The 13648-nt window shown below is 36.3% G+C and overlaps 1 protein-coding gene across 3 annotated transcripts in view; it reads right to left on the bottom strand.

Moving 5' to 3' along the window:
* Positions 1–13648, bottom strand: part of STRN (striatin) — a 109940-nt gene that overhangs the window by 18315 nt on the left and 77977 nt on the right. For all 3 annotated transcript variants that reach the window (XM_033419287.2, XM_033419288.2, XM_004265055.4), the window contains 4 exons: positions 10478–10614; positions 5289–5464; positions 3148–3195; positions 2252–2373 (listed from right to left, as the gene is read on the bottom strand). In XM_033419287.2, the coding sequence (XP_033275178.1) occupies positions 2252–2373; positions 3148–3195; positions 5289–5464; positions 10478–10614 (483 nt within the window). The remainder of the gene's footprint in view (positions 1–2251; positions 2374–3147; positions 3196–5288; positions 5465–10477; positions 10615–13648) is intronic.

Raw genomic sequence — 13648 nt, 5'->3', positions numbered from 1 at the left:
AAAATAGCATGCTATGTGGGGAAATTTATAAGAAAGTCAGTATTACTGGACTGTGAAATTTGAGGCAAGAAGTGGAAGAGATGAGAGTGGCTAGTTTATGGTGGGATTTCTATGACATATTAAAGTTATCCTAAAAGCAATAGGGAACCACTGAAGGGTTTCCCAGGAGAAGCAGGGTGAAGTAAGTATTTAATAAGGTAACTTTGATTATAGTGTAGAAGACAGATTGGAAAGAATCAAGATGAAGGCAAGGGGACTGTTTCAGAAGACTGGGAGAGTGAAGGTGAAGACCCAGACGAGGACAGTGATAAAAGGGGCAGAGCAGGAGTAAATTCAAGAAATATTCAGGGGGAGGTAATTAATAAGGTATAGATAGTAAAACGGTACAAGGAATCAAGGATAACTCTTAGGTTTCTAGTTTGGATAATTCTGGTAGTGCCACCAACTGATGAGAATACATGGAAAGGGAATTCCTTGGCAGTCCAGTGGTTAGGATTTGGCATTCTCACTTCGATCCCTGGTCGGGGAACTAAGATCCCGCAAGCCACGTGATGCCACCCCTGCTCTCCCAAAAAAAAAATACATATATGGAAGAAGAAACAGTGCTTGCAGGGATTTATGTACAATGAGACAGCCACTTTGAGATGTTCTGTAGGTAGTCTGAAGCCTAAAGAAGAGATTTATGAGTCAATAGCATATAAAACCACAAAGTGGATTCAATCTACCAAAGAAGATGTGTGCAATGCAAAGAATGAGTTAGGGTCTGGCCTTGATAAATGTTAATATTTAAGGTGAGAAAAATAAAAGGAGTTTATGATGGACAGGGAATAGAAACTGTCATAGAGTTAAGTGTCAAAAAAGCCAATACTGAACAGATTTCAAAAAGGACGGAGTGGTCCACAGTTTCAGATAGTCAGTATATCCAGTAAAATAAGGACTGTAAAATACCCCTTGGATCAGCCAAATTAGGTAGATACTGATATCTTGTTATATTTAAGTGGAACAGCCAGAAGATAGAATGCAGAGGGATCATACACAGGGAAAGGACATGGAATTAGTAACTAGTAATTGTGATTCCTAGACGATATCACCAAAGAGACACAGGAATGAAAGAAATGAAGGAAAGAGAGACTAAACAAAAGCCAGAGAGGGAAATGGAGTCAGAAAAGGCTTCCCCTTGCCCAGGATGGGAGACACTTGAATTTACTTACATGCTGAGGGGATGGAAAGAGAACAAAGAGGGTAAAGCTTCAGATGAGGGCAAGAGAGAGCAAAAGAGAAAGAGTCAGCCAGAAACAGAGAAGAAGAATGATATTAGAGTGAAGTCTCAAAGGAAACAAGAGAATGAGGTCAAGAGCAAAGGGGAAGGGCTGGCTTGGGACAGAATGAGGTCAACCGATATCTGGTACAGGGATAAAGTAAGTAAGGAAAAGCATGAAACAGATAAATCTGTAAGAGAATTGTGGAGGGAGAGGGGGTGTTAACCTTCACAAAATATATGTTAAATGCTTATTAAATAAATGTGAGAAGAAACTTTTAGTTACTGAATTTCTTATCTTTACTTAGGTTTATTAGTAAAATTAATTAAATGATAACAAAAATAAAATATGGTTTTATGACATATTTGACACTTCATACCATTCTAGAATTTAAGGAGAATTTTAAGAGGAAACCAAAATAGTTCCTAAACAGTTTTTGCAAGGGAATTTACGATAATATCTAGTGACAGATTATAATACAGTTTTTTGTTTCACGGTGCTGTTCCCAAATCTAAAGGGCACTTCTTAATTTTTTAAAGCCTTTTAAATATTTTGGTGCCATACACTTTAAAAATCATTAGCCTCTATACCCTCCAATAATTGATCAAGAAGACGATGCCATCATTCATTTTCCTTCAAAGTTATTTGTCAAGAATAGTGACAAAATATGATTACAGATTAGTAATAATGTATCAAGTATTGTACAGATGCCTACAATGAAGAAAACAATTGTCAATCAAGCCAGCATTTCCAATCAGTAAGACTTCTGGGGGTGGGAACTGTTTTCTTGGGAAAAATACATTCTTTTGTCTTTTCTTTTAGCATTATGTATAGCAAATTGATTCCCAAATACAGGAGTCCTTTTTAACAAAATAAATACATGGTTCCCTTTTACCAATTTATTTTCAAAAACATCTCATTTTATCCTTATATATGCTATGTAAAATGCATAAAAAGAAAATATTCTTTCATATCTTTGGGGAATCACATACCGTAAGAGTCATAGGGATCGATGTTGGGGTTGGTGGTGTTCCAGCCCTGGATCAGTCCGTCAGTCCCGCCACTATAGCACTGTTCACCATTGCTGCTCATCACCACACAAAGCACTGGACCTCTGGGAAGGAAAATCAATTTCTATTCTCAAAAATCTATCTGATAATAGGACTTGGTAAAAACAAGAATGCTTAATTATTCAAAAGGCTTTCTCTTTTTCTGCTTTGGATAACAAATAAAAAACTATCAAAGCATTATTCATTTTTCTTCCTCTGCTAAACCAGTGGTTGGTAAACTATGGCCTATGGACCAAATCCAACCAGAGGACTGCTTTCGTACAGTCCTCAAGCATTTATGGTTTTTACATTTTTTAAAGGGTTGTAATACAAAACCAAACTAAAATCAAGAATGTACAACATTAAATATGCAGCCAGCAAAGCCTAAAAACATTTACTAATTGGCCCTCTATTTATAAAAAGTATGCCAACCTCTGTGCTAAATCAAGTGAACAGGTACATTCCTTAAACTTAAATGGAAACAGGAAAAGCGTGCAACATGTGATCACAATAAAAAAAGTCTCAGATATTTTTAAGGAAAAAAGATCAGGATTTCTCATGGTTAAACTTAATTGCCTCAACTTCATTTTAAGAGAGATATATACATCATCTACACATCATGCAAATAAAATCTAATTTCAGCAAGGACCCCAATTTGGTAGTGATAAACTTGTCTCTAGCACTATATTATCTGCCAGTTTCTTTTACATTTACAAAAAACACTACAAAATACAAAAAAAATACATAACACAAATACATACGTGAAAGAAAAGAAAATATGCTACTTAGGCTGATTTACAATGACGTTGATTTAACACAAAGAAAAAGCACATACTTACTTATGAGCTCTGAATGTATAGATAGGCTCCACATCAAGAGAAGTGCTCCTAAATCAGAGAGAGGAGGACTTTTACCACTCTAAGTTTTCAGTAGTAAACAGTATGACAATGTATGTCATAAAATTGCCCCTAGAAATACCAACACTATGATAATACACCATTCTCAACCCCAGTACACAAGAAAGCTTACTTAACACGGATCACATATATTTGTGACTTCAAGAAACAAAATTCTTGTTTAGTAACAATACCTTGTTACAGCGCTTTTAGCATTGTCCTAATCTATTTGACTAAAGGAAGAGAGAGCCTCACTCGGGAAAAAACATGGGCTTTGAAGAGATAAACTTCTGGATTCAATTTCCAACTCTGTCACTAACTGGCTAACTTTAGGCAAATTATTTAATCTTTTGGAACTCCAGATTCCTCTATGTTTGAAATAAAACAGAAAAATAGGGATAACACCAAATATTCACAGGATTAAATGAGATTCTACATGGTAAAAGAGCCTAGGACAGAACCATACACATAGCAGAATTTCAATCAAAAGTACTTTAACTTCCTTGCATTTGCATAAAGGTTAACATTCCTGTCCTTAATACCTGCAGAAACTGTCCAAATCATCAGATTATTCATTACTCAGAACACTGAGTATATGGGTACTCTACAGGGCCTAATACTGGCCATGACTGATAATGGAAACTCGATTTAAAATCGGATTGCATTGTAGTTTTTTTTAAAGGCATATGATATCTCTCCTCATTACCAAAGTTTTAAGTTCAAAGGTAAATAGGCTACTGTTACTTGCAATGTGAAGATGTTGATACTAAGCTATCACCAGCAAAAAATTTATTTCAATATTTTTCTAAATTTTAGTCAAGAATATATGATGAGACATTCACATTCTCTGGTCCAGTATGATGTCCACTGTGACTAAAGAACTTGAAAGACAAAAGGCACAATTTATAACCAAGAAATACTTCTTCTCTGCTGAAGACACCTAATCTACATGAGGATTCACTTGGCTTTAAGCAAGATCTGGTTGAGCTATCTGATGAATCAAGTATTTTATCTAGTTTATGTATGACTCACAGCAGGAATGTCATTGATCTCTTTTTTCGTTTTGTTTTGCGTTACGTGGGCCTCTCACTGTTGTGGCCTCTCCCGTTGCGGAGCACAGGCTCCGGACGCGCAGGCTCAGCAGCCATGGCTCACGGACCTAGCTGCTCAGCAGCATGTGGGATCTTCCCGGACCAGGGCACGAACCGGTGTCCCCTGCATCAGCAGGTGGACTCTCAACCACTGCGCCACCAGAGAAGCCCTGATCTCTTTTAAATTGGGCAATAGATATTCTCTACCAGTAGTAAAACTTCCATAATCTCCTCCATTTGATGTTCATTTCTACTCTTTAATAAAAGAGGTGTCCAACACTGTAGAGGGGCCCTTGCTGGCAGATGCTGGGTTCTGGACCATGTGACCCAAGGAAGAAAAGAGAGGAGTTCCAATAAGGACCCCACCAAGTGGGATCAGGACTAGCGTGGTGACTGATAAAAGGGATTTATACCAACTCATGTCTGTCCATGCTTAGAGAGGAACCAAGAGGCCAAGGCAAGTATTAGCGGTTAAGTGAGAGCAACAACAGTGTCTTTCAGTCTAGACATTTTGGTCAAGGTCAAAAGAAAAGACCAAAGAGAGGTCTCTCACCTCTCCCTGTCCCCCCATCCCCCATCAGCCTTCCCTCCCTCCCACTCCATAAGTCCAAACCTAGTAAACAACAGGACAAGCTTGGGGTGCGGGTTTGATGATTTTAAACATGCACATACCTGTTTACAACACCAGCAGAAACCTTCAGTGCAGATAAAGAGCTCCCCAAATGTGATAGTTATTTAAAACACTGTATAAAGATTACAATCAGCATTCACAAACCATCAGATAATACCGTTTCTCCCTAAGGGTCAGTTTTCCAACCTAAATTAGCTTGTGAGTATGAAGGGAAAAACACCCTAAATTATGTGACATGGTAAAGAAGAAAGAATTAGAAGAGAGAATTGGGGAACTTAACAGCAAATAATAAAGTAAGCATTTCTCTTCTGAAAAACTATTAATTAAAATATTTAAATACAGTTAAAGGAGAATATTCTCACTTTTTGGCTGGGGCTGTTTTCTGCAAATTCCACATTTTTAACGTGTGATCCTCTGATGCTGTTATCAAAACAGGCTCAATGGGGTGGAAAGCAAGGGCTCTAATGCCATCGAAGTGACTTCTTAATGTAAACTTAGGGTTCCATGTCTTCCTCAACGCATCTTTATTGTTTGCTATCTATTAAAGAAACAAAAGAAAAATACCAATACATTTAGTTCAGGATAGGAAAAAAACTATATTTCAACATTAATTCTTACTGATTTGTCATCAAACCATCACATTTTGCAACTTTCAAAACAATATAATTTTTAAACATAAATAACCAAATCAATAGGCAAAATTAGCAATATGTTAACGATGGTTTTCTCTGAAGAAATATGAACGCTGTAATAAGAAAACAGGCAACATAATTCAGTACAGAAAGAGGATCAAATAACTTAATAACATAAAATAGATCTTCACTAAGATGATTTTTTAAAAAGACAAGAAATTTCAACCTAAATTATAGAATAGAAACTAATTTTGGGTAAGAGTTGAAAAACTAAGTTATCTTTAAACCTGTTAACATTACAGAATATGATACTTCTGAAATTTTCAATGCTTTCTGACAAGAGCTAAATTTTCTTCAAATTGGTAACAAAGTTTATAAACCAGAAACATAAAATGTTAAAACTGGAAGAGACAATCAGATATTACAAAAAAAGATTCCACTGGTAAAATAAATATATTATTATGTTCCTTTTCGCCACAGAATCTGCATCTCAACAACTGAAAAAAATGCACTGTTTTTTCATTCCAAGTAATAGAAAGCCAAAGAGGTTAGTATTTGACTTTACACAAGCACCATGTATGAACTCTTCACACTCCAAGGCTAACAATCATGCTAGGTTTAAGCAACAGTGGGGCAAGTATTGGTAACACACTGGAGAAATGTAACCATACTTACAATGACAAAAATCATCAATGATACTAACAATAGCTGCTATTTTGAGCCTTGTTCATTATTTTGCACATTATTCCAGAAGGCTTAACATGCATTAACTCAGTTAATCCTCACAACTCTATGAAGTAGGAATTAACATTATCCCCACTTTACAGACTAGGCATGTTAGGGAAAGAGAAGTTAAGTGACTTGCCGTCTAGTAAATGGAGGAGTCAGGATTCAAAATCAGTCAGTCTGGCTTCAGAGGCTATGTATTAATATAAACTATACTTCAGAGCCCAGAAGTTTAGAAATCTGCAGAAAAATCTGGACAGGACATGTCACAACTGGGGCAATAAGTGAAGACAAAACACACTATGCAAGGAACTACTCTAAGTGGGGCTGGTTATCTTTGGGGCAAGCGGGGCTGTGGGGGGAGGTGAAGAAGACAAGGACAACTGAACTCCTGCCCACTCTTATTAAAGAGCTAAAAGGTTTTCATATGTAAGAGCACTTAGATTCCTTCCGAGCATCTTAATGTGGTAGGCAGCCACTAACATAGTTCCCGATCAGCCCACTTATTTTTACCTTTGGGTAGTCGCCTTCCACATTATAGGGCTGCTCTGTATGACTAACAGCATACAGTAGAAGCTGGAACAAATTACTTCCAAAATTAGGTTATAAAACCTTCCATCTTGAGTGTTCCTGCTCTCTACCTTTTCAGGTGCGCTCACACTGGGAGAAGTCAGCTGCTCTGCTGAGGAGCCCACAGTGAGGCTCACGTGGTGAGTAACTAGTCTCCAGCCAACAGCCAGCAAGAAACCAAGGCCTTCTAACAACTACGTGAGTGAGCTTGGAAGTAGATTTTTCCCAAGTCCGGTGTGTGTAAGACTGCAGCCCTTGCCAACGTCTCGAGTACAGCTACACGAACAACCAGAACTACACATCTAAGCTGCCCCCAGACTGCTGACCCACAGAAACTATGAGATATAAATGTTTATTGTTTTAAGCTGTCAAGCATGGTGCAAGTTGTTACATAGCAATAGACTGCTAATATGCTTAGTAAAACTAGGAACTACTTTTAGAAACAAACACTAAGTTTTCTAACAATTAAGAGCTCTGAAAAAAGAATGAGCTTTCTCTAGAGAGAGGACTGAGTTCTATCATGTATTAGACAAATTCTTTGTGGAGTTAGTGCAGAGGGAACAAAAGCATCTAATGGGAAGTTCTGCTTCTGGCCACGATGGACTAGATCATTAGGACCAACTGTGTACTGAGGACAGGTAGAAAAGCAGAGCTAAAAATAAAAAATGCAGATCCAACAAAGTAGTGGGGAAAAAACCCAGGATCCAGGGGAAGACAGAGGCCTCAGGAAGTGAGCCTGATCTCTGGAGCTGTTTTCCCCAGAGGGTGTTTACTGATTCCAGAGGAGGTGGCTGAGAGGCTGAGCGGTGCTTCTGACAGCTTTGCAACGCAGGGGGATATAAACTGGTGTCCAGGGTCTGCCAAGACAGTAGGGCTTAGCAGACCACCTTGCTTTAGGTTTTAATTTCAAGGGCCTGTATCCTACACATAAGAGTGAACTGGAAGAACACCAGCCCTTACAAAGACCATAGATCAGCTTTAGATCATCTCAAAAATTGAAAATGAAGTCAGGTGATCCAGATTTCTAGTGGCTGCAGACATTTGAGAGAAGAAAATTAAAATATACTCTCTGGGGGAAGATAAACTTAGGCCTGAAGTTATTTCTACAGACAATTTTTCAAATACAGTTATTTGGGCATACTAAAAAATAACTGTACCCATATGAGATAACACAGCATAAATGAAAACAAGCAGAAACAACACATAATAGTAACAGAACTACTGAGTCTCTGATTCAAACTTTAAAATAATCATGCTTACTATGTTCAAGAAGATAAAAGACAAGATTGAAAATTTTGGAAGAAATCTGTAAATCATTTTAAAAAAGTAGTTCTACAAGCAAAAAATATAAGACTTCAATAGATGAGTTCAATTGCAGATTACACATAACTGAAGAGAGAATTAGCTAACCAGAAGATGAGTCATTTAAAAAATCTAGACTGAAGTACAGAAAAACAAAAGATGGAAAATATAGAAGGGGATCGGAGAGAGAGAATATAAAAAGGGGATCTAACAATATAACTAGAGTTCTAGAAGGAGGGGAGGAGGGGGAGGAGGGAGAGAGGGAGAGGAGGGAGGGAAGGAGGGAGGGAGGGAGGGAGGGAGGAAGGGAGAGAGGGATGGATGGAGGAAGGGAGGGAGGGAGGGAGGGAGGGAGAGAGGGAGAGAGGGAGGTGTAAAAGCAGTATCTGAAGAGAAATGGCTGAGAACTTTACAAAACGGATGGAAACATATTAAGCCAAGAAGCTCTAAGAATTTCAAGGAGGTTAAATAAAAAGAAAATTAAACCTTAGCTGACAATCAAGGCATAGAGAAATACCAGTCACAGAAAAAAATCAGATTACCATTGAATAACCAAAAATAGAAATGACAGTTGACTTTAGCAGAAAACAACAACAAAATATAATGAAACAATATATTTAAAGCACTAAAAAATTTTTTGCCAAGTGAAATTCAAAATCAGAGATGATAGTTAACCTACTCAGGCAAAAAGACAAAGACAATTTAAGAAAATCAGAAACTAAGAGAACTGGGCACCAGTAGATCTTCACTAAAGAGAAATATTGTGTTCTTAGAGTAAAAGAAAAGTGATCCCAGATGGACAGTCAGATATGCATGGGAGAATGGAAAAAAGCAAAATAGATAATTTAAATGGGTAATTCTAACTGACTATTGAGTGTACAAAACAGAAGCTTGTAGGACATAAATGTATACAGAAATAAAATATATAACAAGACTGACATATACGCAGGGTGAGAGTTTTTTAAGTAAAGTGTTCTAAAGATCTTTGCATGTAAAATTTTGATCAGGATGTGTGTGGTAATCTCTAATTTAAAAAGTAATGAAAGAGTGCATAAACTCCAAATAATGGGGAGGGGTGAATAATAAAAAATAATCAACCCCAACTCAGGCAAAAGTAGGAGAAAAACAAACACAGCACAGTTGGCACAAATAGATGGCAGGATTAAATCCAAATTAAGGATTATATCCTTAACTATTTTAAAAAGAAATGGACTAAATGTTTTCTAATTTAAAAAGGTTGTCAAAGGTCAAAAAATAAAAGCCAACTAAATGGTGCTTTTAAAAGACATGTAAGATATAAGGATATAAAAACACTGAAAACAGAAATTTCTTTTTTTTTTCAAAATCTGTATCACATATGTGGAGAATGGAGTGCAAGGGGCCATTTAGATTAGGTTATTGTAGTAGTTCCAGTTGAAGAAAAAATGGACTAGGAGGGGAGGTAAAAAGACGTACTATATGGATTTCAGTTGTTTTTGGAGGTAAAACCCAAAAGACTTACTAAAGGACTTAGCATAGAGGGAGAGAGTATTTGATTTGCAGGAAGGAGTGAGTGGCGAGGGTTCCTCTTCTGAGTACTTCCAAGGTTCACTTAGGGATCCATCCTACATCCTCCATGTGGCAGGAGCTACATTGTATTCCCCAACAAAGATAATGAATATCAAAGTGAGAGGATTTTAATGAAGAGTTAAGATAGGCTGTGACTACTTTATGAAATAAGCAATTGTTTTTCTGATAATTGATTATGATGAACAATTATAAAATAACTGTATTTGAGATTAAGTAAATGCATGCATGCATAAAGGTGTAAAGATTCCAATTTTGGTCCAAATCACTGACAGGTCAGCCTTAACATCTGGAAAGCATCCTGTACACACCCTTACCTAACAACAGCTGAAACTACTTCTCAGCAGGATACTGATGATGTATTAAAGAAGCAAGACAAATGTTGCCTTTAGGCAGGCATGAATTTCAACTAACCACTGGTGCCCTAAAACATAAAACAAAATCCAAATTTGGTGACAGAAAAGGGAATTCTTTCCCTTATCTAAAACCAATGAATAAGCTATACTAATTTATGAATTTAGGTAAAGCCCATAATTTTAGTCACTGCATGATGTGAAAAGTATTATTGTTTATTTTTATAATATATTCATATTTTCAAAGTTTGTGATTAAAACGGAACCAAATTCTACACTTGTGAAGAAGTCTTACCATCGTCACTTTTTCTATAAAATTAACTTTTTATTTTTAAAAAATAAATAAAAACAACAAAACTAAAAAAAAAAAAAAACAACAACAAAACTAAAACTACTACTCACATCATAAGTTAATGAGTCTGCTTCATTGGCCACTGTAAGGCCTGCCAATTCTCCAAGTCCCAGTTCACTTTCAAGGGCTTCATCTGCTCCCATGATGAATGACTTCCCAGAAGAAGGAGGAAACGTCAATGCTTCCACTGAAGGGGGAATACAAAAGAAACATTAAAAAAAACATGTAAATAGTCAACAATTAAGTCTCATAAGGGCATGTCTATATTTGATTATTTTTAAATGCTTTTAAACACAATAAAATTCAGTGAGCAGAAAATCCTGAAGAATTACTTAACTTTGTCATCATCTAAGAAAAGTACAACATGAAACAAATCCATTGTCCTTTCTTTTTCACTACAGAGAAAAATGTATAAATGTATAAAAGAAAGTAGGTTTTCCTCATTTGATATTTCATGCTAATTACCCAATTGATTTCTATCAATTATTAAAATATGTACAACAAGTGATTCTGAATACTGCTGGCTGCATTCAAAGTAAAATTGGTTAATTCTATAACCTGAAGTAATATGGAAAATTTCAAATGAAAATGGTCGTAATTGTAAAATGTGCCTATATAAGGCAAAACTAGTATGTGTTGTTAGAACTCAGGATTACCTCTGGAGAAGAGGGAAGGGGTAGTGTTTGAAGCAAGCACCATCAGGACTTCTAGGTCCAGGTAATGTTCTGCTTCTTTACCTAGGCAGTGGTGACATGGTTGATTTCCCTTTGAGATCATTCACTGAGCTGCACCCTCAGGACTTCAGCAGTTTACTGTAGGTATGTTATATTTCATTTAAAAAGATTTATTTCAAACAAGTATTTTAAAAGTGTCCATTTGAGGGCTTCCCTGGTGGCGCAGTGGTTGAGAGTCCGCCTGCCGATGCAGGGGACACAGGGGGTTCGTGCCCTGGTCCGGGAAGATCCCACATGCCGCGGAGCGGCTGGGCCCATGAACCATGGCCACTGACCCTGCACGTCCGGAGCCTGTGCTCCGCAACGGGAGAGGCCACAACAGTGAGAGGCCCGCGTACCGCAAAAAAAAAAAAAAAAAAAAAGTGTCCATTTGAACACTTTTTATAAATGCAAATTACTCTGACAAGCCATCAGAGGTAGCTCTCTAAATAGTTTTCTACAGGTGGTTACTTTACTGATGACAAACATTTATGAGTTGATTAGATGAATTTAGTAGTTTAAACTTCGGCTGCTAAAGAAGTAAATTAACTTTTTTTTGAAAGAAACAATTTTATTAATCAGTATATGCAGAAAATAGATTTACAAGGTGTTTTTCAGTTTTACATTCAATCATATAATTTTAGATTCAACCATAAATATTTGTTGAAGAAATGAAAGAACAGGTACGTGCTTTTATAAATAGTAGTGGCAGGAACTCTACTCAAAATCCTTAAGAACAAAGTAGAGTATAAATTAATAAGACATTTTCAAATCACCATGCGATAAAGCTGCAATAATAAAAATGGGTTTTACCCAAACATACCATATATCCTATGACGGGTTCACACAACTCTAAACATTTACTAATAAAGAGTGGGAATTATTTAATTTAGAACAGTAATTTTTATGCCAAAATTTCAACCAAATGATTCATGTGAGACTATGAGGCTAGGTCTTCAGCCAGGTGATTTTTTGTTTGTTTTGCTTTCATGTCTAATATTGCCGGATAACTTTGTTCAGGTGCGAAATAAAAATGGCTCTTCTCCCCAAAAAAGCCATACACATTGTGTGGGCTAATTTAACTAATGTTCTAGGAATGGCCAAGTAAAACCTGAAAACAAAGGAAGGCAACAACTGCTTCTACACACACCAGTGGCTAAGCCAGCAGACCTGAGGCCCAAAGAAAGAGAGCACCAATAGGCATAACTGTCGTTGATTGATCTCTAAGAGACCTTAGAACTTGCAACTATAGGTCGCATTTCTATCTGGTAACTAAACATTACTGGCTCTAACCAGCTTTTACAAAATGATTTAACTATGCCTCTTAAGTGTGGCATTGCCTTCTGAATCATTATGATAAAAATAAAGTAATAAACTTCTACAGCACACACAAGCTATGGAAACTTTTTCTGAAACTGGACTGGAGACCAAGAAGCATCAGTCACAGGCAATGAAAGCTACAACATATTTCTTAAGTGCCTTTTCTATTTCTGAAAATCCTGCACTGAGGGGGAAGACTTAGGACCAATCTTACAGATCATAAGTTAGATATTCAATGCTTCAGTTCTAAGATTCTTAACATTTTTTTTTTCCTATCAAGGGCACTTTCTTTGCTTTATATCATCCTTTTTTGTACATGTGTCATTTAGTACATATTCTGCCTCTATTATTAGAATTCTGCAAGATGAAATCTCTGATAAAACTCTTTTGGAGTTATTAGAATAAGAGAAAAACTAACTTTTCTTCTTATCTAGACCTGACCTTAGAATAAATGAAATTGATTAAAATTCTCACATCTGTAAGTGTCAACTGAATGAATATCCTAGTGAACAGCAAACATACCTATTGAGGCCTATGACTTCACATCTTAATTCAAAAGACACATGTCTACATCAAATAAATTGTTCACCTAGAATATAAAGGCGTAACATGTGGTTTTTCATTATTTAACGTATGGAAAATGAATTTCCAGTATACTGTAATTAACTCTAACAAATAACTAACCATGTAATGGTCAAACAGTTCACTGAAAAAGTATTCCGAACATGAAACTCTATTCATCAAGGTCCCGTCAGTTTATGTCTCTCTAAAACATAGCTGAATTTAAAGCCAAGAAAGAATAAAACATATGATTTTTCTGTGGCTTTTTCCCAGGTTGTTTTGTTCATTAAATGATAATGTGAAGAGGCGTATCCACTGCAAATAATTACAATACTTAAATTCAAGGAAATTTTAAAAAATAAAATTTGAAGTATATTCATTAATCATTAAGATTACTTTTATGTCATTCTGGACTTTCAGCTAATGTAAATATATATATTTTAAAATCAATTTACATATATACATTTATAAATAGATATATCAGAACTTAAAAGGCAGAAAACTGTATTTATGCACCATAAGACTGTACTGTAAAAAACTGGGAACAACCTAAATATCCAAAAGGGGCGGACTTCCCTGGTGGCGTGGTGGCTAAGAATCCACTTCCTAATGCATGGGACATGGGTT

The sequence above is a fragment of the Orcinus orca genome, chromosome 13, assembly GCF_937001465.1.
Source record: "Orcinus orca chromosome 13, mOrcOrc1.1, whole genome shotgun sequence".
NCBI lineage: Eukaryota > Metazoa > Chordata > Mammalia > Artiodactyla > Delphinidae > Orcinus > Orcinus orca.
Note: the sequence above shows the minus strand (reverse complement) of the source record. Positions and strands in the feature narration are given on the sequence as shown.